The 27371-nt window shown below is 34.9% G+C and overlaps 1 protein-coding gene across 2 annotated transcripts in view; it reads right to left on the minus strand.

Annotated features, from left to right (window-relative positions):
• rhbdf1a (rhomboid 5 homolog 1a (Drosophila)) overlaps positions 1–27371 on the minus strand; it is an 81017-nt gene that overhangs the window by 11104 nt on the left and 42542 nt on the right. The window contains exons 2-16 of one of the 2 annotated variants that reach the window (XM_073838257.1): positions 24059–24203; positions 23794–23933; positions 18948–19055; positions 13690–13903; positions 13407–13613; positions 8559–8681; positions 8325–8482; positions 6096–6347; positions 5889–6000; positions 5710–5784; positions 3992–4153; positions 3820–3920; positions 3663–3726; positions 1654–1748; positions 1448–1523 (exon numbers count right to left, since the gene is read on the minus strand). In XM_073838257.1, coding sequence (XP_073694358.1) covers positions 1448–1523; positions 1654–1748; positions 3663–3726; positions 3820–3920; positions 3992–4153; positions 5710–5784; positions 5889–6000; positions 6096–6347; positions 8325–8482; positions 8559–8681; positions 13407–13613; positions 13690–13903; positions 18948–19055; positions 23794–23933; positions 24059–24175 — 2004 coding nt within the window. In that variant the 5' untranslated portion in view covers positions 24176–24203. The remainder of the gene's footprint in view (positions 1–1447; positions 1524–1653; positions 1749–3662; positions 3727–3819; positions 3921–3991; positions 4154–5709; positions 5785–5888; positions 6001–6095; positions 6348–8324; positions 8483–8558; positions 8682–13406; positions 13614–13689; positions 13904–18947; positions 19056–23793; positions 23934–24058; positions 24204–27371) is intronic. The other variant, XM_073838264.1, reaches the window with a different exon arrangement.

A 27371-nucleotide genomic window follows, 5' to 3' on the forward strand; every position in this document is an offset into this window, starting at 1 on the left:
TAGACTTACCTTCCGCTCTTATTCACGCCACCTCATTAGTCTAGTGGGTGAGTACTGACAAGAGGTGAAACATTTAGGGCTTTAAGCTCGCTTGCGACCTGAACTGATCTTAAAGGGTTACACTGCAGTTCAAATGTTTTATTTTTAATTAATGCATTAAACTGATCAAATGTGAGAGTTAAGACATTTATAATGTTACAAAACTTTGAACTTTCTTATCAAAGAATCCCGAAAAAAACGCAAAACGTTTCCAGAAAGAAAAAAAAACTATTAAACAGCTGTTTTCAATGGTGCTAATAATATGAAATGATACTTTAGCAGCCAATCATTATATTAAAATGATTTCTGAAGGATCATGTGGCACTGAAGACTGAAATAATGATGCTGAAAATTCAACTTTTCATCACAGGCATATATTACATTTTAAAATATATTCAAATAAAAAACAGTTAATTTAAATTATAATAATATTCCACTGTTTTTATTGTATTTTTGACTAAATAAATGCAGCCTTGGTGAGAATAAGAGACTTCTGCCTTTTGAACTGTAGCGTACCTTCATAAAGTCCTGGCAAACAATTTCATTTGCTTTGGCAATTATGTAAGACTTATTTATAAACTTAGATTATTAAACCTTTATTAGTACATAACTTAAAGGTGCAGTATGTAATATTGACAGCTCGTGCTTGAAATGGATACTGCAGGTGAAATTCAAAATATTGGAGAGCTTTGTTTCTACTGCCCTTTCTCCTTAGACTCGATGGGTTGCCAAATGCAACGAAAACGAGCGCAACTGACAACTCCGTTTAATTCAAGTTTATTTGTATAATTCTTTTCACAATGCAAATCATTGAAAAATTTTAGGTTTCTACAATACATTTTTCCAATGTTAGCCAACAAACCTTACAGTGTAAGGCAATGAATTGTTTTATCCGTGTTTAGTATCTCTGGTCATGTAGCTTTTTAGATGGATGTTGAGACTTTTTAGGTCAGCTAGAATCTGCAATTTCTGACCCAGTTCATTTGCCAGCTTCAATGGCTTTATTTTCCAACAACTGGCAACCCTGGGAAATCCTATTGGTCAAACAGGCAGTGGGCGGAATCATGCAGACCAATACAAAAACAGACATTCTGACACAGAACGTACATTTCAAAGCTGAATAACTGGCTATAGCCTTGTTTTTCGAAGAAACAAATATTTGAACTTAGCATGTTCCTTAAATATCTGCACAACATACTATAGTGTTTTTATGCTTTAATACAGTAGTATTTGCAGTATTTGCATCTATTATTACATTTTGTGTTGTATATCGCCATTTTATACAAAGTCATTTTCAGATGTACTTTAATATCTTTTAAGTCTCTCGCTCATAGGCTTAATTCCGCGTTAAAGAATAAGGTGGATACCACATCTTTGACTTGTCTGTGCTTCGCTGGTTTAATCTTACTTGGGAGCAAAGGGTTGCCTCCTCATGGAAGTAACCTTTCATGAAGTCACAGTACTCCCTCGATGTGATTTCACACCTGCAAAGCAACACACAAGACATTTAAAAAACCCACATACCCACTAAGAAAAAACCCATGTCCACTAAAAAAGTGCATGTCTCAGTGTTCATCAGGCAGTGTGGAAGTCAGTAGTAGCAGCTGTCCTCACCTCCCTTTAGTGCCGATGCAACAGGGCCGGCCGGTGATAGTACAGTCAATATGAGGCAGATTGGTGTGGTTCCCAGAATTATATTTGGTGCAGATCTGTAATGCATTTGTTAGGACAATGTATCAGAGACGTTTCCTCTGAGGAGGCAAGAGAGGCAGTGTCTCCTCAAAATATTGGATGAAAAAATTGTCAATATTACAAAATATAAACAAGTGTATAAATCACTAGTTTTTCTAAAGAAACACTGTCCAACAGTGACACCAGCAGGTAAAGTTACAGCGGAAGTCCTCGTTTCTCTCGCCTCCCCTGAGCCCATTGAGTTTTAAAAGACCCCCTAAGCGTGTGGCGAGTTTTGTGGGGGGTTATTGACAATGAATGGGGGAAAGTCACGTGAGAGGAGGCATTGACCGCATTGCGATATGATTGTATATATTTGGCTGTGATTGCTACATGCGATAAATCTTGTGTCTTGTGTTCGTGCGAGTTCCGCATTCTCAAATCAGTCTGAATGAACAATATAATGGCATTAGTGGAAAGATTAATTTAAAAAAATAAGTACACAACTCACACACTTAGATATAACCACTTTGTTACATAAAAATAAGACTTAAAATGGCATGAAAACATGATGTGTGGGAGTTTTTAGTGAGTAATCCGCTTAGGTAAGTCTTCATGACTGATGATCAGAAAAAATTCTAAAATAGTTAATTAGTTCACAAACAAAATCTATTGTTTAAATTGTTACTGCCTTGAGTTATTATTTTGGAATAAATGTAAAATGCTTAAAAACACTAACTTGATAAGATTCATACTTGGTTTTAATAAACAGAATACTGACTACCTTGATTACAAATATAAAATAGAATTGTTTTTCCTTTTTTTTCTTCTCTGATAGTGTGACTAATGTTTATTTAAATGGTCAGTTCACCCAAAAATGAGAATTAGTCCGTTATTTACTCGCCCTCACGGCATCCTAGGTGTATATGACTTCTTTCAGATGAATACAATCTGAGTTATATTAAAAATTGTTCTGGCTCCTTTAAGCTTTATAATGCAATGGTCAGGTGTTTCTGTTCGACAGAAGTCCAATAAAGTGCATCCATCCATAATAAAAAGTGCCTCAAACGGCTCCAGGGGGGTGAATAAAGGCCTCCTTGATATGGAAAAATATCCATAATTAAAATATAATAATCATTTTAAGCTAGCTTGAACAGTCGTACGTGGAAGCCACTCCAGGAGGATGACGTAATATGTTGGCGTTGCGCATGTGCCTGTGAATCTTGTGAAAACCGTTTGTTTACAGGAGCAAAGGAAGCAAAGTTTCCTTACTTTAGCAAAGGAAAACCAGTCTCCTCTTGGCTTATATCAAAATCCTCCATTTTTCTTTACAAATTCTCATATTGTACCTCTAATTCATGACCAGTGTATTGTTTTGATCTCTCCACAGAGCGTCCGCATTTGTTACTTTTGAGCGACGCAACATCGACGTCCTACTTTATCTGCCCTGAGCTGCTTCCACGTACAACTCTTAGCGCAAGCTAGAGAAAAGTGATTATTACATCTTAAATATTATTATTACAAAAATGCATTGATTGTAGGAGGCCTTTATTCACCCCCGGAGCACTTTTTTATTATGGATGGATGCACTTCATTGGACTTGATTTGGACTGATGAAGAGAAACACTCATTATAAATCTTGAAGGATCCAGAACAATTTTTATTTACTCTGATTGGATTCATCTGAAAGAAGGAAGCCATATACACCTAGGACGCCTTGAGGGTGAGTAAATAATGGGCTAATTTTCATTTTTGGGTGAACTAACCCTTTAACCATGAAAGAGAGACAGGGACATGGATTTACAGTTCACTAAAAAAAGGAAAGAAAGAACACCACTGCACACAATGTACAGCTAACCAACTCATACAGCAAAGTACTGTGGCACTACCACATCTGATAGCATAGCTCTTTCATACTGTACTGTATATACTATATTTGCTGCAATACTTACCGGCCATTTGGTGATGTCATCAGGCCACTCATGAGGAGATACTGAAGCCGGCTCTATACACGTCCTGCCAAAAACACAGCACGATTTCGTGTTTGAAATGTCTCTAAAAATTGTGTATTAAGTGATAAAAAGTGTAAGTGATGTTGTATTCTCTCACCTGGGGTCCTGATGGCACACAGAGCCATACTCCCGGTTCTTCCCCTCCAGCTGAGGAGTGCTGGGATGCTGAGGCCATTTCACCCACACAGCCAAAGTGCTCTGAAAGAGAAAGACATCAATTGCCTGACAGCTTCTTAGTCAGGTGAATAAACATATAACCTTATACTTACAGAACATTCCTCTTCTAAAGTCTGCAGACAGCCAGAGCGATCGTTGCGCACACAGCAAGCTGAATTTCGCTCCAATTCCCGCTTTTTTTTAATCAGTTCGTGTACCTGGTAGTCCTGTCGCATACAAGGTGAGAATTTGGCTCCCAGATGAATCAAGGCCTCCTGATGAAAAGAGGACAACGACGGTGATTTGTCTCATGATACTGTTTTATACAGTTGATCATGGTAAATGACTCAATAAAAAACTCAAAGGTAACACATATGCTTTTCACTTCTCTTATATACACGTCACAATTTTTATTAATTAATATATATTTAAAAAAATGTAATATTGAATTATATTCTTAAAATATTAAATATGAATTATTCTTATATTTAAATTTAAATACACACACATGCTTTTCACTTACCTTTTAAACACGTCACCTTAGAATTATAAGGTTCTATCTGACATTTTTGTCAAAATTTAGTTATTCACATATTCTTATTCTGTGACAACTTATTTACATTATTTGATGTTTCTTTTGTAAGCTGTGTACATTTGGGGCCTTTTTTAGAAAACAAAAATGGTTCTATCTACAGAAGTCTATGGAATGCTAAAACTTTGAAGCTCAATATCTCGAAAGTGCTCAGAATGCAAATAGAACGTTATAATTCTTTACAAACTTTACAATTTTTTTTACAATTAATATATTTTTTTTAAATTCCTTTTAATATTATTTTAATGACGTAATAAAAATATTAAATATATAAATATTTTTATATATAACCATTTATATATTACTATTTATTTATAACAGTTTTCAAAAATTATTTAGATTTACTAATATAAAATATTTCTGTAATATTTCGTTAATTACATTATATCATATATTTTTGAGAATATATAATTTTGTTCAGAATTATTGTTTTTAAAATTCCTTTTAATATTATTAATGATATTTTTAATGATTAATGATATACTTAAGTATTAAAAAAATTATATTTATTAATCATATATTTTTTATAATAATATATAACAATATATAACAATATATATATATATATATATATATATATATAATAATTAAAAAAATATTTTGAATAACTCATTTGAAATATTTATGTAATTAAATCACATATTATTTATTTTTAAAAATATATCATATTTTAAAAAAAATATTTGAATATAATTTAAAATATATTATTAAAATATTAAATATTCTTGCATTTAACTATTTATATATTACTATATATGTAAAACAGTTAAAAATAATTTAGATTTATTCATTTTAAATATTTCTGTAATATTCTTAATATAACATAATTTTGAAAATATATCATTTTGTTTATAATTAATTTTTTTAATTATATTTTAATGATATTCTTAAGTATTAAATATTAATATTAATTAATCATTTTTTATAATAATATATAATAATAATTAATATATAAAATCGTTATTTTAGTTTTCTTTGTGCACAAAAAGTATTTTTATAGCTTTCTAAAATTAGGGTTGAACCACTGATGTCACATGGACTATTTTATCAATTTCCTTACTACCTTTCTGGGTCTTGAACCTGGTAGTTGCGTTTCTGTCTATGCAGGGTCAGAAAGCTCTTGGGTTTCATCTAAAATATCTTAATTTGTGCTCTAAAGATGAACGAAGTGAGGTTGAGTAATTTATGACAGATTTGTCGTTTTTGTGTGAACTATCCCTTTAGAAAGTAATGACTCACCGAACTTGGTCCAATCCAAAAGTTCTCTTGCTGCACGAATTTAACGTTTTCATAGACGCCTTTATTTCTAAGGACCTTTGTGGGGGGAGAAACAAATGTGTTGGCAAACACCAGATGGCCACAAACAGGCATAGAGCATCAAACATGCTGGACCTTTTAAAAATGTAGCAGCAACTCACTGAGTCGACGGTTTCATGCTGGGAGAAGCCCACTGGTGCAATGCCATAAATACACACTGCCAAAATGGTGATGAGTATGTGAACAAACGTTATCCAATATGTAAAAAAAGGCCTGAGAGACAAATTAGAAAACAACAACTCATATTATAAACATCTCTAAAAAGTCTAATAGAAGAGTTTGAACTGAATTCGGTTCTCATACTGTACCTGTGGTCGTCCATGTCCTCTATCTGTTGTTTCACGTAGCTGTCGATGCGCTTGCGATATGTTCGATTGGTCAGCTTTCCCACCATGCCCAATCCATACGGCCTTTTTTCTCGTGCGAAGAGTTTCTTGACTGGCACGGCTATGCGTTGGCCTCTCCGCTGACCGTTCACACTCACTACCTCCTGCCTCAGTCGGACTTTAGGGGGTGCCGGCGTTCCCTCCTTTACCTTTCGCCAGCCGCGCTCTAGAGGACTGTTTGAAAAACATGACAGAAGTATAGTTTTTATATAGTCATAGAACAATGTCTATAGCTATATTAATTTTAATAATCATATATTATAATATTTAGTTTAGATTATATTACGTCAATAAAAAGTCATTCTTTTTCAAATAGGATGATTATTCTTCTGTGAGCAATTAACTGCATCCTTAAAAAAGCATACTTTTTCTATGCTTTCACTTCTCTTAAATACACTTTGCAATTTTGTTTAGAATGATATTTTTTAATTAAAAAAATATTTTAATTATATTCTTAAATGATAAAATATTAATTATTCTTATATTAAAATTTTAATACACACACACGCATGCTTTTCACTTATCTTTTAAACACTTTACAATTTTGTTTATAATGAATATTTGTAAAATTCCTTTTCATATTATTTTAATGATGTTCTAAAAATATTAATTATTCTCATATTTAACCATTTATATTTGACTATTTATTTATAACAGTTTTCAAAAAATTATTTAGATTTATTAATATTTATGTACTATTCTGTAACATATCTATAATTACATTATATATTTTTAAAAATATATAATTTTGTTTGCAATTAATGCTTTTATAATTCCTTTTAATATTATTAATTATATTTGATATACTAATGATTAATGATATACTTAAGTATTAAAAACTTATATTTATTAATCATATATATATATATATATATATATATATATATATATATATATATATATATATATATATATTTTATAACAATATATAGTATATAATAATTCACATATAATATATTTTTTAAATTATTTTGAATAATTAATTTGAAATATTTCTATTATTACAATATTAAATATAAATTATTTTTATATTTAACTATTTATATATTACTATATATATAAAACAGTTTTCAAAAATTATTTAGATTTATTCATTTTAAATATTTCTGTAATCTGTAATATTTCTATAATTACATTATATCATATAGTTTTGAAAATATATAATTTTATAAATAATGCTTTTTATAATTCCTTTAATATTAATGATATTTAATGTTTAATGATATTCTTAAGTATTAAATATTAATATGAATTAATCTTTTTTATAATCATATATAATAATTAATATATAATATTTGTACAAATTATTTAGCATAATTAATTTGAAATATTTAATATTTAAATAATATTTAGTAATATTTAATATATAAGTAATATTTTTTACATTTATTTTAATATCATTTTAAATATATTCTTAAAATATTAATTATTCTCATATTTACATTTTAATACTTTATATGTTTGTGTGTGTGTGTGTGTGTGTATATATATATAAATATATGCTTTTGCACTTCTCTTATATACACTTTACAATTGTCTTTATAATTAATATGTTTTTAAAATTCTTTTTAATATTATTTTAATTATATAATAAAATATTAGTTATTATTTTAAATATCTTAATTATTAATTATTATTATATTTAAATATTTATATATTCTCTTACATTATATATATATATATATATATATATATATATATATATATATATATATACACACACACATACATACACACATTTTAATTTTTTTTAATTATTAATGTGAAATATTCTGTAATTAAATTATATCATAACATATATTATAAAATATAAAATATAATATATTATATTTAATTAATATAAATTATACCATATTTTAAAATTTCATTTTGGTATTATTTCAATGATATTCTGAAATATTAAATATGAATTCATCATATAATATATAATGCATTTTCTTATATTTTAAATAATTTAAAATATTTTTGTAATTACATTCTATCATATCACATATTTTTTGTCCAACGCACTGTATATATTTCAAACAGAGAAGGCAAATGCAGTGTCTGAAATATGCAACTAATAACCATCTACTATCAAATATGTTTTGATATCGCAACACTCATTGTGGGAGAAAATGTGGCCTCATATAAATGTGTTGTGAATCTCACAGCATTAAGTGACTCCTCTCCAACTCGCTTTTGTCCAGCGCGCTGCCTGTTAGCTCCGACTCATCCAGCTGTTTGCTATCCACATCCTTCATGGTGGAGTCTGATGGAGACTCAAACACCTCATCATGATAGGTGGACATCTCCTCCTGCATCACATCCTGAGGCCAGAAACACCATAAACACACACTCAAAAAATTCTCCCATGTTTTGATGTATTCGGTGGGGTTTTCTTACCCGAGCGAAAAATGATGTGTCGAGCTCATCTGGAAAGTCCACAACATCTTCCTCAATAAAGCTAGCAGGTGTGAAGCTGCGTCTGTGAGCTCGTCTTAGCGTGCCTTCACGCAGCGAACGACCCTTAAAATACACATAAACAGACACTTCATCAGCATAGTATAATAAGCAGTCTAAAAAGTGATTGTTATAAATACCATAAGCGATTTACTAAGAATAAATCTCTAAAATGTACATCAACGATGACTGTAATGTGAGACTCTTGACCTTCATACTATTAGTCATTTTTAAGATTGAATATGCACATTTGAGTCATCTGATGTGTCCTCATAAACGCAAACAACCTTAGATGACCCCTTCGCTAAGCCCCACCTTACAAATGTTACTGACCAATCCTTCTTAGCAGCTGTTCTAATTCGACATTATCACACAAGCTGCTGCTCTGTCCTAATGTAGGTCTGTGGAGAATCTAAGCATTTGTTCAGGAAATTACCCTAAAATACAGGAAAACTGTGTTGCTGGGTCACCCTGGACCACAAAACCAGTCTTAAGTCGCTGGGGTATATTTGTAGCAATAGCCAAAAATACATTGTATGGGTCAAAATTATTGATTTTTCTTTTATGCCAAAAATCATTCGGAAATTCAGTAAAGATCATGTTCCATGAAGATTTTTTGTAAAATTCCTACTATAAATATATCAAAATGTAATTTTTGATTAGTAATATGCATTGTTAAGAACTTAATTTGGACAACTTTAAAGGTCCCATATCGTACACATTTCTGGAGGTTTATTTTATTTGTTGATGTCCTTAAGAATATATATTTGCGGTATAAGTGCCAAAATCCATCTCAATATATTTTTACAGCTCCTTTTTTAGGAGCTCTGTCAAAAACAGGTCGATTTTGGCCCATCTAATTAATATTCATGAGCCTCTCTTCTGATTGGCCTGTTGTTTTCTGAGTGACGCACAACCAGGCCAATCACAGGTAACTACGGTCATGTATGCTGTAAGCGTAAGCGAGCTCAGAGCAATAGAGAGAGCTGATACTCAACAGGATATTTCAGAATAATCATTAATGTTTTTTTCTTTTTCAAACACCGAATGCAGTAGGCTACATAACTGTTGCTTTAGTAAAGCCCCTTTCACAATGCGCGCTGATTCTGGAAAATTACGGGAACTGTGTGAACCAAAGCCAGAACCTAAAGGCAGTGTTGTAGTAATGATGCACGTTATCAAGCGACTCTTCACAACGAAAAATAACGTTACGTGCAAAGTGGAATGAAGCAGCGATCATCAGGCAGAGTCAGCTCCAAACTATCAGCGCTGAAGCACAGTTTGTTCAGGTTAGTTTCAGTTTAGTGAAACGTACGCGTCGCATTACATCTCACATCCAAACGTCACATGTCTTTATGGTTTGTGTGTAAAGCACGCACAGATCCCGGAAAACAACTGTGAATGAACCAAATTAAACAATTCCGCAACAAATCGTGGGACACATTATCCGTGTATTTACCGGAATCGCTGTGTGAAAGAGGCCGAAGTTGACGTGCCGCTGGTCTCTTATATTAACGTTGTTCTGAAGCCTGTGTAATGATCGTAGCTTGACATCTATCGACTGAACAGGGTTTTCTCCACTTGTTTTCCTGTTGTTGTTGCTCAATGGAATGGATGCGTTGTTGTCTGGGGGTTTGACAAAAGGAGGGTGGGACGTTGGTTTGTGACTGAAGGCAGTGACTTGAGTCGATCGGACGTCACATCGTTACGGAAGTCACAGCTGCTCGTGAAAATGAACAGCTACTTTAAGCAGGCTGTGTGCAGTTTACTGTGGATTGACTGTTTTGAAACTCATATGGTAGTTAGATAGCCCCTAGACCTTAGTTATCATGAAAAAAGCCAGGAAATTTTGATTTTGACGATATGGGACCTTTAAAGGTGATTTGATTTTTTTGCACCCTCAGATTCCTGATTTTCAAATAGATGTATCTCGGTCAAATATTGTCCTATCCTAACAAACCATACATCAATAGAAAGCTTATTTATTGAGCTTTCATATGATGTATACATCTCAGTTTTGTAAAATTTATCCTTATGACTGGTTTTGTGGTCCAGGGTCACATATAAGCAATTTTCCCCAAATCTTTATATAAATCTTGAGAGGTTCATGCTTTGGATTAAACAGTAACACTTTAGTACTGAGACCATTTTTTCTGTTAACTAGTTGCTTATTAACATGCATATTATATGACCATATGTAACCCTGGACCACAAAACCAGTCTTAAGTAGCATGGGTATATTTATAGTAATAGCCAACAATACATTGTATGGGTCAAAATTATAAATCCTCAATTTAAAAAAAAATGACCCTTATAAAAAAAATTTGGTCCAGGGTCACATATTCAACATCTTTAATCCTACCCAATACCTAAACTTAACTACTACCTTGCTAACTATTAGATATTCACCTCAAATATATTTCATCATTAAATGAAAGGGTAGGAAAATCTGCGTTATAGCTTGCCTTGAGCTGTGAGGTTTTTCAGTTTAAATATGAAGATAAGTGCATATACATCTTACCAGTGAGAGGTCTGTAATAAATGGGTCTGCATAAATGTGTTTGAGCTGGTTTTAAGGATGGCACACTTGGCATTGCTTGATGTTCTTGCTGCGTGTGCGCTCATGCAAGAGCTCATCTTTACAATACGCCATATGTTTGCAAGAGAGTGACGACTGAGCAAGACTGTAAAGGCTCATATATGGAGATGGTTTGGGGGACTTTTATGCAAATTACTAACCTTGGTTCTTGAAAACGCCAAATTCATTAACATTAGAATGAGATTAGGAACATGCAAGTAATTCACGTAAATATTAGTGAATGAGATCCATTGTTATTGTATCATTTAGGATTAGTTCACTCCTGAATTAAAATTTTCGGATAATTTACTCATCCCCGTGCCATCCAAGATGTTCATGTCTTTCTTTCTTTAGTCGGAAAGAAATGACGGTTTTTGAGGGAAACATTCCATGATTTTTCTCCATATAGTGGGGATCAACAGATTAAAGGTTCAAATTGCAGTTTCAATGCACCTTCAAAGGGCTCTAAATGCTCCAAGGTAAGAAATAAGGGTCTTATCTAGCGTGGTTAAGTAAAGTATAGAAATTAAGTATAGAAATAGATTTTTTTTTAGAAAACGGTAGATCATTTTACTAGATAAGACCCTCATTCCTCGGCTGGGATTGTGTAGAGCCCTTTGAGGCTGCACTGAAACTTCAATTTGGACCTTCAACCTGCTGATCCCCATTAAAGTCCACTATATGGAAAAAAAATCCTGAAATGTTTTCCTATTTGACTTAAGAAAGAAAGACATGAACATCTTGGATGACATGGGGGTGAGTAAATTATCAGGAAATTTTCATTCCGAAGTGAGAATTCTTGAATTTATGCCTGTGGGATGTTTCAAAGCATGTCTAACATGAGTGAGCAAAGGTTTAATAGACCTTAATCCGGTTAGACACCATACTGAATTTAACACGGATGAAAACAAGGCTGTTCTGGTCATTTTCACAACTTTTTTTCAGAAAGAAATTTTGTCAGCTGAACAACCAGTATGATATTAAACAACAGTCATCCATTGAACACAATGTCCTTCAGTCCCTCACAGCCTTGTTTACATTCGAATCAAAAATGAAAGATGCCGTTATCCTAAGGTTTATTATTATATCATTTTAAGTAACAAAACATTACATCTCTGCATCTACTTTTTTATTTTGTGTCCAAAATGGAACTATATTATCATTCAGCTCTTTATATAACGTTGGATATACTCACGTAGGGCAATACACACTATATAGCAAATCTCAACCGCTTGATTGCTTGGATCATCACAAAATGTAAACTATATTATCGCCCATCTCTAATAGGCTAAATGTGACTCAGAAGACTTGAAGATAGTTGAAGTACACCTACAGTTTACATACACCTACATCTGCAAAATGTTAATTATTTTACCAAAATAAGAGGGATCATACAAAATGCATGTTATTTTTTATGTAGTACGGACCTGAATAAGATATTTCACAGAAAAGATGTTTACATATAGTCCACAAGAGAAAATAATACTTAAATTTATAAAAAATGACCCCGTTCAAAAGTTTACATGCACTTGATTCTTAATACTGTGTTGTTACCTGAATGATCTGAATGATAGTTGTTCATGAGTCCCTTGTTTGTCTGCCAGCTGTTCTTCAGAAAAATCCTTCAGGTCCCACAAATTCTTTCCTTTTTTTAGTATTTTTGTGCATTTGAACTCTTCCAACAATGACTGTATGATTTTAAGATCCATCTTTTTTACACTAAGGACAACTGAAGGACTCATATGCAACTATTACAGAAGGCTCAAATGCTCTCTGATGTTTCAAAAGGAAAAAAAAACCGATGCATTAAGAGCCTGAGGGTGTAAACTTTTGAACCAAATGAAGATGTTGATGTATACGTCTCTTGATGTATTGTGTTTCCTTCTGAAGCATCAGTGAGCGTTTGAACCTTCTGTAATAGTTGCACTTCTGCAATAACATGCATTTTGTATGATCCCTTTTATTTTGTTAAAATAATTAACATTTTTCAGATTCTGCAAGGTGCATGTAAACTTGCATTTAAGACGTTAACATCATAAATTTCCCCAAATTTTCTGTGTATTGTGAAAAGCGCTATATAATTGTCTTGACATCTAGCAATGCAAGATATTATGAGACCAAAAACAGATCTGCTATTTCCAGAAAAGTTCCAAAATCATTCCAAATGTACAAAGTCAACTAAAACAAAGGGTCCTACATCTGATGATGCTCACCTTGACCAGAGCTGCTGCTGCCCTGAAGCTCATCTTGGCCACAGACTCGCGTTTGCGTCTGCGTGGGATGCGGTTTAGGCCTGAGCGTGAGCTGTTGAAGGACCATAAGGACGCTGCACCAGGGGTGATGGGAGTTTGAGGCACGCTGTAGCCATCTACCTCCTCCACCATGCGAAACGCACGTCCTCGCGCCAACGGATCCACAATCTGAACAAACAGAGAATGGTTAAAAAGAAGAACAGGTGCACACAAATGATCCCACTGATGACTTCTGCTACCATACCTTCTGCATGCCATGCTGAGATGAGGGTACGTAAAGAGGCGGAGGGGTTTCCGTGCTGGTCAAGGAGATGTTGTCCTGGCTGGGCAGCTCCATCTCACGGATCACCTGAGGTTTCAGCTTGCCATAGCGCAGGCTGCAGTGTCGCAGGCTCTTCCTCTGCCATTTCTGTGTGGCGTCGCCGTCCTTGCTGACCCCGAACCAGTCCGCTGTGCCCCTGAGAGCGATCGACACAAACCCTGTTTAGCTTGAGCTCACTCATCCACACATCACATCACTCTTGTGTTTTCCTGCAGCTGTGCGCTACGTTCTTTCACAATGTCTGGACGCTGCAATGGTAGTTTCCACAAATGTGTGTCACACCGTCTCCTCCCGACTGTGTACAAATGAGATCAAGGAAATTTGGGTGAGGTAACTCTAACTAACTTCTAAGGAAATAGAGACGGGACATGCCCAGGCATGCTTCAGAGGAAAGCTACTGACACTGAGCAAAGTCCTGTCACAAAAATGAAACCAAGCACACACACACACGCTGTGGAACTTCAGGCTGGTGTCCGAGCCGTCTGCACAGCTGCTTGACTGTGTCATAAAAAATAGGAAAACATCTGCTTCATAATGTCAAACGGCTGACATGTTTTTAAAGTTGTACTATGACTCATGTTTCAGTCAAACAGACACATTGATATAAACCAGTATAAAATAAAAACACATAGTTTAGCTGTCCAGCAAACAGCCTCGCCCACAAAAATAATCACATTTTATTAAATCAAAATACTCTGTGGTGGTCCATTGCAAAAATGCACAATGGAAACAGTAGTTTCTGCCAAAATATTACAGTTACTCGATTTGTTGTTACTGTCATGAATCCATAAATAGATTTTGCGATTTTCTGAAGAACAGAAGTGGATTTGAAATACAGAATTCATCACCACAATGTTGCAGTCAGGGCTTAAAACTAACATTTTAACACATTGGTTAGTGAATTGAAAATATAGGAAGAGAAGAAATGGTTGAATAAAGTTATTTTTGTTTCTTTGCACACAAAAAGTATTCTCGTAGCTTCATAAATTTACAGCCCTACCTTTCTGGGTCGCAAATGAGATAGTTGCATTGTTGTCTATGCAGAAAGGTCAGAAAGCTCTCAGATTTCATCAAAAATTTCTTAATTTGTGTTCTGAAGGTCAACAAAGGTCTTACAGGTTTGGAGTGGTAAGTTTGAAGTCAAGGAAGTTAATTATAATTTAAATTTACAATAAGCTCCTGAAGACTTGTGTATCCATATATGATGTATGCTGTAAATCATACATATATGTATTTGCCTCCATTTGTATATGCAGGGCTCGCAAAATCGCTAGCCCGACGTCCCAGGGCTATTGTGTTTTCCAGTCGGGCTACCAAAATGTTTGACCGGACTGCCGGTATATAAACAATTAAGACAGTAATATTTATGTTTTGAATAAATATAATAAATTATATAGGCTGAAATGCCATTGTATAAGATATTTTGTTTTTGTGTGAGCCTGTATCTGAATTATAAATCACGTCATTTTATGGCTTAAAATGCCACTGTACATTGTCCAACCCCACTCATACTGTGTTCATTTTACTTGTGCAGCTCTTCAAAATAAAGAAATTGCCTTAAATTGATATTTAAAAATTATGCAGATAAACTAAACAGTGAAATATAATTCCTTCCTTGATATTTGTTTATATTTGTGTATTGAAAACATTTTTGATTGACATTTAGACTCCTATCTGATTTTCTATATTTAAAAAGAAAATTGTCTTTTTTTTAATTTGGGCTAGTTAAATTACTTTTCGGGCTACCAAAATCTGAAGAGTACCTGCCCGATGGGCAACCAGAGATTTTGAAATTTTGTGAGCCCTGATATGTGAAATAAAATATTAATAAATACTATAATTAGGGATGTAACAATATCAAAATCTCACAATACAATAATATCTTGATATGAAGTCCACAATACGATATTTATTGGATTATTTAAAAAAAAGACAAATGAAGACTTAGAATAATTTAACTTTAAAATGTACAAAATTTTCCATCTAATGCACTTTGAGAGTTCAAAATTAAGAGCTTCAACCCATTTTCATAACTAAGAAAACTTAAGTCCGAAAAAAGTCAGTGAATTGACTCGTCCTTTAAAGGGGACTCGACCCTCTTTTTATTTGTGGTTTCAGTCTAAATTACATTCACACTAGGAAGTTTTAGGAAGCCAAACAAATTAGAATATAATAATAGAAATAACATTTTTATATTATTGTTATTCATCTTATGACAGCAATAGCCATATATTGTAAAACAATTGCAGTGTAAAATAAATGAAAATAAATATTTCATAGGTATATTATTTTCATGGGTATATTATTTACACTGCAGTAGGGATATTACAATACTTCTTTCCTCATTTCTACACTTATATTTTAAATTTGGACTGCAGTAATATTACCCATTAAAACTTCTAGCTGTCAGCAATTTATACTGCACTTCTAAACTTTTACAGTAGAGCTTTTATTTTGAAGGAAAACTCTGCTGCGAAAATAAAGCATAACTGGTGGCCGTTGCGTTCCCAAACGCATACTAAACTCACAGTACATCCAATAAACAAATTCACTGCATTCACTGTGAACGGAGCCGTTCTGGGGCGAGGAAAACACCCGATCACAAGCTGATCGCCTGAACGAAGTGCATGCTTTGCTTTAAAACACGCCACAAAAACAGACTTGATAAAGGAATTAAGCCATATTGTGCTTTCGGTTTTAGTTCGTTTGACAGAAACTAAAGCATAATGGCCCAAAACACAACGTTAAAGACCTTTTATGTTAGAATAAGAAGTTTAAACATTTTAAAAACTATACTTTTTGCCTGGAAGACCTGTTGTTTGATATCATCATATGACCACGATAATATCTAGTCTGTTTTGCTATGGCAATACCACGATATTGATAATACCGTTACATCCCTATTATATTAATATATAATAATTAGTATTAAAGTATTAGTATGAGACTGGTTTGTATGCCTGAGATCCCTATTGTAGTTCAGTACAAACTATATTGGGTGTCTATAAATAGGACGATGTTCACTAGAACACCTGGATCAGCATCACATAGAGAGCAATCTAATCTCATCTTTCTGACTCACTAGGGATGGCAACAAACATGACTCAAATTGCGGCTTATTTTGTTTCATCTGAAATAAAACAAATAAAGCCTGCCAGTCTGGGCACAGTGTCAAACCACACACACACAAAAAAAAATGAAGATGAATGTGCCGTGGGCTCATATTGTGGTATGAAGCATTGGAATGTTTTCTGTGCTAAGCTCAATTAAGTTTAGAAGAATGGCAACAATGAGCCGTGTTGAAATCATAACGGTCAGAGACAGTGAAAGCATGTCCTGATAAGAATCCTTATTTGTCCCTAACAAAAGGCTGAAGTCGTGAAGACATGACAACTGAGAATCGCAAGCATGAAAACACAAAACAACCCCTGTGAATTCAGACTAAGTCATTCCCAATTTAACATGCACTGACGGAGAACGATACCAATAGCATCTCACTGTGGTGTGGTAAAGTGAATAAAGTTTTTGACAGAAAGATTGTAGACTCAAATCCCACAATGGATGACCTCTGGTTGTTTCCGGCTGGAGGTCTATGAGGCATTAAACCAGAAAGTGACCAGTAAACAAGGCTGTACTGTATGTCCCAAGTTAGTACTGTCTCTTTTAGCTCATGCTAGCTCTGACTCAAACGTGAAGGGCCATGTGTGCTTACAATTACTTTCACATTTTTATAGTCATACTCTTTCTATTTAATTACAAGCTTAAACCTGATGAAAACATCAAGACATACAAAAATGGTCAGTCCAAAACCAGTCTGTGTTTATGTCGCCCTGTTGAAAAAAACAGCATACGCTGGTTAGGTAGGTTTTGATGCTGGGATGCTGGTTTATACTAGTCGTTAGCTGGTTTATGCTGGTCCTTTACTGGTTCATGCTGGTCCTTAGCTGGTCATGGTTAAAAACCAGCAAAGGACCAGCTTAAACCAGCATCCCAGCATCAAAACCCACCTAACCAGCATATGTTTACACACACTTGGTTCTTAATACTGTGTTGTTAAATTCAATGAGCAGTGAGGGTGAAAACTTTTTAAATGTGAAGATCAGGGTAAATTGAACTTATTTTGCATTCTGGGAAACATGTAAGTATCTTCGCAAGGGCAGTACTACATGTAAAAAAATATGATATTTAGGCAAAACAAGAAAAATGTACACATTTTCTTTCTGATCAAAAGTTTACAGCCCCGACTCTTAATGCATTGTTTTTCCTTCAGAAGCATCAGTGAGCATTTGAACTTTCTGTAATAGTTGCATATGAGTCCCTCAGATGTCCTCAGTGTAAAAAGATGGATCTCAAAATCATACAGTTATTGTTGGAAAGGGTTCAAATACACAAAAATGCTGAAAACCAAATAATTTGTGGGACCTGAAGGATTTTTCTAAAGACTGTTCAGGACAAACAAGGGACTCATGAACAACTATCGCTAAAAAACAAAAAAAACAAAGCTGTGGATCATTCAGCTGACAACACAATATTAACAATCAAGTGTATGTAAACTTTTGAAAGGAGTTTTGAAATTTTCTTTTGTGTACTATATGTAAATGTCTTATGTGAAATATCTTATGCATTTTGTATGATGCCTCCTATTTTGGTAAAATAATTAACATTTTGCAAATTCTGCAAAGTGTATGAAAACTTTTGACTTGTATCTGCATCTGTATCTCTATCTGCTATAGAAATATCCATTACTTTTCCACAACGTCTTATGATTTCTTTATTTTTTTAATGGCCTGACAATGACAATTTTAAAATGTAACTATAAATATTATTATATTACAATGCTGCTCAGCAAAAAATGATACACTGGGGCTGTAACCTTTCTAAAGGTACACCTTGGTACCTTATTACCCCTAAGCGGTGCATATTAGTACCATAAAGCTACACATCACATATTAGTACCTAAATAGCATACATTAGTTAGTGACAGCTTGTGTGCCTTTTTTTTCCTGAAAGTATGTACTGTAAATGACAAAGTATGGTCTTTTACATGACAAACAGCTACTATTGAACTCTAAAACCAAAGCTGAATGAGATGGTACAGTGCCACGTGAACACGTTCCCTTGCATAGTGTGTGAGTTGTGTGTGAGAGCTCCCTCGCCAGGCCTCCTGCGCTCCGCTGTACCTGAGCAGGGTTCTGGAGAGGGACTGATGCCTTCTGAAACCGCGCCGCCCTGCGCGGTGACCCTTAATGGGCACAGTGTTAATCCTCTCAAAATGCACCCTCCTGCTGCTGTGGATGGCCCAAGAGGACGGAGGGCGGGAGGAGAGGAAGAACAGGATGAGGAAAAGAAGCAGAAGAGAAAAAGAGAAAAAGAAAAAAGTGAAGGAGAAGAACTGGAAAACAGATTAACAAGAGCCAGAGAGCAAGATTAGCAAGACGAGCAGAAGCAAGAGTATTCCAGCAGGAGGGTTATTATCAGTGAGTTAATGAGTAGCATATGAGTGAGAGACATGTGCTAGTCACACATACGCATATGGATGCACAGAAATACACTAAACAAAGCTGAAAAGTTGCAACAGACACTGGTTCTTTTCAGATTCGGTTTATCAGGCATGAAACGGAGCCATGAAATGAGGAATTTCAAACCCTCCGGCACAGGGAATCACATGCACATTCCTATTACATTTCAGCTCAAAACAATCACATCAAACAAGTCATAAAAAAACCTGGCAACATTGGCTTGCAAACAAAAAGATGCTGTTGTGTTGAGTACAGAATCACACGATTCACATGTGCTACTGTACATTAATCAGTGTTGGGAGTAACGCATTACAAAAGTAATATGTTACAGTAGTTTATTACTTTTTGCTGTAACGCGGTAATATAACGCATTACTAATACATTTTGGGTAATAATATTACTCGTTACAATCTCAGTAACGCAAGTTACATCAACATATTTTAACTCAACATTAATTTGTGAATTAAAAAAAGTCCACAAGTAAAATATTTTGTCTTCCTGTTGCTGGAATTCGATGGTTGAGATGACTGCAGAGACGGATTCTACATTTATGAGATGGACGCACTCCCGTTATGGAGAAACAGCACGAGTAACTCCTATTAACATCTACAGTAGACTGGTGCCAGTAACACTAAACTAATGATGAGAGCTGCGGAGTCGGAGAAGAGAAAAAATGACGGACGAGCGCATAAGCAACAAAAATTAAGCTAAAAATGACAAAATCTGTTTTTATTAAATCATAGTACGCATATAAAATGGATGAATACGCGAAATATATCTGATTTTTTGAAACGAAAAGACTGAGTGACATTTGCTGCTGAGTTTGGTTCACTTTTGTGTGGAGTGGCGCTCTACGCAAGTTCACGGAAAGGAAACCAAGATGACAGAAATAAAAGTAAACACACTGCAGTTATAAATGATCTGTATGACCAAAAATGACGGAGTTATTCCGCTATTCGATTGCCCCGGCGCCTCACGCACACACAGCGTTGCAAAAGTTGCAGTCTGTTAATTATAAGAATAAAATACAGTCACTGGTCAAATGAAATAGTGCGTACTGCATAGTATCCGTGCCGTCAGCCTGAGCTCGAGCCAAACACATATTTGCTCATGTGAGGAGGATGTTTTATAAGCGCGTTAAGTACAAATCCTGGTTTACATAATAGTTTGGCATTCAAATACATCACGAATATGGACACATTCAATTGGATTGATGCAGAATGAGAGAGGTAGGCTGCACGAGAACAACACCGTTTGTTTTTAGTTTCGCTTTTACCCTCATTCGTTTTGGCTTGTTTAGCAACTTGTATTCTTCATTCTTGTTTATTTCTGAAAACCATTTAAAATAGCCTATAGGCTATTCGTTGTGTTTAATGATTGTACATTATAACACTTCGCTTTATTTACCGGTGTTATTTCTGAAAGTATTAATGAGTTTTGTGCTTATCCATGTTTAACCTAAACTACAACGTAACATTAATAGACATACCGGTAGGCCTACCTAAATATGTTTTTATAATTTTATGCTAGCTATCCTAAACTTAATGTATAATGAGCAGTATTTTTTTGGCATTTTATAATCTGTGGATATTTTGATGAAAGTAACTCAACAGTAACTTAAAAGTAGTGTAACGCATTACAATTTAGAAACAGTAATATTGTAATGTAACTAATTACTATTAAAAGACAGTAACTAGTAATATATAATGTATTACGTTTTGGAAGTAACTTGCACAACACTGACATTAATGCACATCCATCCAATTAAAACTCAGACAACAAGAATAAAATGCTATGAAATGAAAGCTGGTGTAGTCATTTAGCTTTGTTCCAAAATGTAGTGAGCTGCATTTTAAACAGCTGGTTATACTCACTGTTGTTCGACAAATTTTTGCATAAAAATTGCAGTAATTTCAATAGGAAGACATATGATCGGGAATTTCAAATGATTTCCCCTTCTAGATTTTTCCAATGCACTCAAGTTGGTCAAGTTGGTCAATTTTGCTAATGTATCTTAAAGGGAAAGTTCACCCAAACATGAAAATTACCCCATGATTTATTCACCCTCAAGACATCCTAGGTGTATATGACTTATTTTCTTTTAGATAAATGCAATCAGAGTTATAGTAAAAAAACAGGGGTGGGAATCTTTCTGTATGTCAAGATTTGATTCAAATTGTGATTTGATTAAAAATCGATTTACAATTTTCTGATTTTCAATCACAATTCACAATTCTTCATCAACTTTTCTATTGCACACTGGACATCAAGCGCACCAATATTTGAATACAAAAACACACCAGTCTAGTCCTCAAGAAATCAGTGTTTCCTATTAACTATTAACTTTCTAATAAATCAAAAATATTTTACCGGTTACAAAGTTTTAAATATCAATATTTTTCTCACAGAAAAGTTTTGTTTGCTTTAGAAGGCATTTATTCACCCTTCTGAGCCATGTGGAGCACTTTTTATGATGGATGGACGCACTTTTTAGGGCTTCAAAATCTCAACAGTCATTGACTGCCATTATAAAGCTTGGAAGAACCAGGACATTTTTTAATATGACTCTAATTGTATTCATCTGAAAGAAGAAAGTCATATACACCTAGGATGGTTTAAGGGGAGACACTGCAGGCAAAAACACTGTCTTTTCATGCACCTGTCAAGTTTGTGATTTTGGGCTTTTTTGGTGTTTGATAAAGTGTTTTTTCAGACTAGTGGAAAGGAAACATCCAAAAGACACTGTTAAGTGTTTCTTTTATTTATCTATTTGTGTCAATAGATTTCAATTGCATAAATCTCCACTTTGGTAGCACTTACACACACCAAACTTTTGGTTTTTGTTTCTGACTATATTCTAAAGGTTTTTACAGATGGATTTGTTCATATGTAATTTGCTTGGTTTTATACAACAATTATTTCCCAAAAAGCTGTAAAAAGCTATCGTTTTCTGCCTGTTCTAAGTTTTTTCTACCCAAAATTCCTTCTGTAAAAACATTTGACTTAATATGTCAAAAAAAATTAAACAAGAATTTTGAAACTGACTTCATCCAGTGTTATTTAGCACATATTTCATTAAACAACGCCTCATTTGCATATTAAAACCTAACATTTTAGAAAACTTGTGATACAAAAAATGTTTGCAATTAACAATGTAATAAATCAACTGAGTAAGTAAGGTGATAACTATTCATTATTTTTTTTTACCCTATTCACCTGCAGTGTCTCGCCTTAAAGGAACACTCCACTTTTTTTGGAAATAGGCTCATTCTCTAACTCCCCCCGAGTTAATAAGTGGATTTTTACCGTTTTGAAATCCATTCAGCCGTTCTCCTGTTCTGGCGATATCACTTTTAGCATAGCTTAGCATAGATCATTGAATCCTATTAGACCAATAGCATCGCGTTCAAAAATGACCAACAAGTTTCCATATTTGTTGTATTTAAAACTTGACTCTTCTGTAGTTATATCGTGTACTAAGACCGGTGGAAATGCAAAGCTGTGAGTTTCTAGGCTGATAAGATTAGGAACTGCACTTCCATTCCGGCGTAATAGTCAAGGAAGTTTGCTGCCGTAATATGGCCGAAGCAGGCAGAGTATTATCAGAAATGAGTTCCCAGCTAGTTTAGCATTTGCACATGTGCTGCGTGGTATTACTGCTCCTACTTCATCCTTATTACGGCAGCAAACTTCCTTGACTATTACGCCGGAATGAAAGTGTAGTTCCGAATCTTATCAGCCTAGAAACTTGCAGCTTTGCATTTCCACCGATCTTAGTACACGATATAACTGCAGAAGAGTCAAGTTTTAAATAGGACAAATATCGAAACTCATTGGTCATTTTTGAACGTGATGTTATTGGTCTCATAGGATTCAATGATCTATGCTAAGCTATGCTAAAAGTGATATCGCCAGAACAGGAGAACGGCTGAATGGATTTCAAAACGGTAAAACTCAACTTATTAACTCGGGGGGAGTTGGAGAATGAGCCTATTTCCAAAAAAAGTGGAGTGTTCCTTTAAGGGTAAGTAAATCATGGGGTAATTTTCATTTTTTGGGGAACTATCCCTTTAAGGCAGCATCCTAGCTAGGATAGAACTCCATTGGTGAGTGGACCTACAATTAGATAAATACCAACAACAGACAAATATTAGGTAAAATAGTCAATTTTTAAATAATTTTAAACTGTTTTAAAGACACTTTGTAAACTTACATGAATTAAATATATCTTGATAAATATATTGAGACATTTCTCTTGCTTTATCCGCCATCTTGCATTAATATTTTTAGTAAGGTTGTCGCGTTATGCAATTGGCTTAAATGACACACATGCAATGCTGCCAAAGCATTGTACAACCATTTGGACCAGTCTTGCTTTAAAAAGTCTATGTTGACAGCTTACTAAGTTTTGGAACAGAGTTTGACTTTTGGTAAAGACATGAATCTCAGACCTAATGGGTTTGTACGAGCAGATGTGAGTAACAGCCACATATAATGCCTCTCCTACCTCTTGATGGTTTGTGTGATTGAAGACTGACGCTGGAAAGCAGCTCGACGGGGGTCAAAGAGGTCACGTGGAGGAGAGGGGAGATGAGACGTTTCCACAGGCATACTGACGCTGCGATGAAAACCGTGCCTCTTCACGGGCTGCAGAAAGACAGACACAGACATGATTGGAAACCAGAGCTACACTATGAATGAAATAACTGATTTACAAAGAAGAGATGAACTGAGAGAAAGAATTACGACGAGGAAGACGGCGACACTCGTACCGGAACAAAAGCTGGAGCTTCGTCCATGGACACCTGAGTGGTGGGAATGTCCAGTTTTAGCCATGGCGGCTTCTTGCGCTGCAGGCTGCTGGTGCTGTCGCGTCTGGGTTCAGCCATGCTGCCTGCCTCTCCCTAGACCTGCCAGCTACGGAAAGAGAGAAAATGAGATTAAGAGAGAGGTGAATTCTCAGAAGAACTGCACAGTGTGCCATTAAATCCCAAATTCAAACAGTTAGTCTTCAAAGTGGAGAGTTGTGCTGAGTAGTGCAGAGAATGGGACACTAGCGCATTGCTCACTGAATACTGCACAGTATATGCTGAACACTGCCTCAGGGCTCAACAATAAGGATTTTTTTTTCTGATAGATTTTTCTTGCCAATATTGTAATGAGCTCCACAACAACAAAAGCTATTTTTAGTAATGCATTTCTGCGTATCATGTATGTCATATATAAAGAAAAAAAAACAAGCTTTCTTAAATTGTGGAACTTTTTTTATTTAAAATTTGTGTCATTATTTATAATAATTTCTTTTAAAGAAGTCTATTTCGCTCACCAAGGCTGCATTTATTGAATCAAAAATACAGTCAAATCTGTAATATTGTAAAATATTAGTACAGTTTTAAATAAACTTTTTTTCTATTTAAATACATATTAAAAAATGTAATTTATTCCTGTGATGAAAAGCTACATTTTCAGCATCATTACTCTAGTCTTCAGTGTCACACGATCCTTCAGAAATCATTCTGATTTGCTGTTCAAGAAACAAATATAATCTTATTAAAATTACTTAAAAGTTGTTGTGTTGCGTAATGAAGTAAAGACACTGTGGAAGTGTTTTCCTTACAGGATTTTTTTGATGAACAGAAGGTTTGAGGAACAATATTGATCTGAAATGGCATTACACTAATTTTGATCAATCTAATGCATCCTTGCTGAAAAAAAAATATTTGGGTGGAAATTTAGCATTATCTGTACATACTGCAGCATACCATGCATAGTATAGTACTTGCTTAGCCACAAGATGGCAGTCTACAATCACCACAAGATATCCAAGAGCCCCCAAATCCTTTAAACCTTCCTGCTGCTGAGGAGGAAGCCATAAAATGTAAATAAAGAGCAGTTTCCTCATATGTTTGCATTCACTCAACATACTCCCATGCACTTAACTGACTAATAAACATTTGTACTGTGGGGGTGGAAAAGTTTATTGTCAATAGATTAAGCCTAAACCACTGACTTTACACTACCCTCTCATTAAAAGTGCTGCTTTGTGGCCAAGCAGGAATTTTGTGAGAGGCCATCATTAGTGTGTCTTCCCGCTGCATATTCCCTCACAGCTTCAGCAGAGGGTTTTTTCAGATCACTGCAGCATGCAAGCATCAGCTGAGGAGTACTAAACCGACACTCTTTCTGCTTTTCTCCATTCGCTGAATACTTGTCAAGATGTCAGTTCAGTGCAGCATGTGTGTCTACAGAATAGAGATCTGCTATCTAACCTGAGACCTGTTTTTTGGGCCGAGTTCAAGTCAGGTCTTCCATCAAATTCAGGTTTGTTATTAAAGAAAAAATATTTTTGTCTCATTTAAATGATCTGGTTTCCCTGTTGAAAAAAACAGCATGTGCTGGTTAGGTAGGTTTTGATGCTGGGATTAGGGACCACCCGTCCCGCTTTGTACCGCACAGCATTTTCACCCCTGTTGTCTGTTGGTTTTTAATTGTCACATTAAGAAAACGTACATAGACCTACGTTCTTTTGCCTTTTAAGAACGCTTTTTGTTTATTCTTTTTGCGGCGTGTTTTGCGCGGACCTCAGCAAGTGATAGCACCACCGACGGAAATGGTCGAGCGCAAACGGAAATAAACCACGATACTCTCCATTGATTCATTTTAACCAATTAAAAACCGATGCAGCTTTTACACATGACTTTCTTCTTATTTTAATTGTTCGTTTGAGGCGGTTTCTATGGCGTTATTTTAATGACAAATGTTTAGAGCGCATTATTGTAATGCGAGGGCGCATCAAAATGCCTGAGCACAAATCTCTTTTTCTCGCATGTGGATTCTCTTCACTTTCATACAAAATGGACGCGCTTTCTCTCGCTTACATGTGCGCGCTCAGAAACATATAAGCGCATATGACAAAGGATGTAAATATTACAGAGCATAACAGTAGCCTCCCTGTTGAAAAAAACAGCATATGCTGGTTAGGTATGTTTTGGTGCTGGGATGCTGGTTTGAGCTGGTTTATGCTGTTCTTTGCTGATTTATGCTGGTCCTTGACCAGCAAAGGACCAGCATAAACCAGCATCCCAGCACCAAAACATACCTAACCAGTTGCTGTTTTTTTTCAACAGGGCTAGTAAATGTATGTCTCGCACGTGTCCCGCAAAATCACATCTACTGTCCCGCAACATATAGGCTATATTGCCAGGTGGGCACCCTAGCTGGTAAGCTGGTTCCTAGCTGGTTTAAGCTGGTCCCTAGCTGGTTTAAGCTGTTCGTGTGCTGGTCCAGGAGGAGGGACCAGGACATGACCAGCTAAGGACCAGCTAAGCTACCTAATGACAGGGTTATGCTTTAAGAATTAGTTCATTTGCAGAACAAAAATTTCCTGACAATTTCCTCAACCCAACATCCAAGATGTTCATGTCTTTCTTTCTTCAGTCTGAAGGAAATAAAGGTTATATAGTGGACATATAGTGGACTTCTATGGTGGCTAATGGGTTGAAGGTCCAATGTAGGTTTCAATGTAGTGCTCTACACAATCTCAGCCGAGGAATAAGGGTTTTATCTAATGAAACAATCAGTCATTTTCTAAAAAAAAATTTAAATGTATATACTTTTTAGCCACAAATGCTCGACACAAGCGTGATGTAGGCGGAAGTGCGACCCAGTGTTTACAAATCGAACGTGCAAAGAAAGTCAAACACCCTTTTCAAAAAACTGTTAAACAACGTTTATTTGAAGACAATTTGAAGTTAGAGGAGAAAATGAGATGGAGTTTTTCACCCTACCCTACTTTTTTGAACTGAAGTACACTGATAAAGAACTGACCGAAGAGCTAGTGCGAGATGTGCATTTGTGGTTAAAGAGTATATAAATTGTAATTTTTTTTAGAAAATGGATGATGGTTTCACTAGACCCATATTTCACGGCTGGGATCATGTAGAGCTCTTGAAGCTGCATTGAAACTGCAATTTGGGCCTTCAACCCATTGATCCCCATTGAAGTCTACTATATGGAGAAAAATCCTAGAATGTTTTCCTCAAAAACCTTCATTTCTTTTCGACTGAAGAAAGAAAGACATGAACA

Source organism: Garra rufa, chromosome 1, assembly GCF_049309525.1.
Source record: "Garra rufa chromosome 1, GarRuf1.0, whole genome shotgun sequence".
Taxonomy (NCBI): domain Eukaryota; kingdom Metazoa; phylum Chordata; class Actinopteri; order Cypriniformes; family Cyprinidae; genus Garra; species Garra rufa.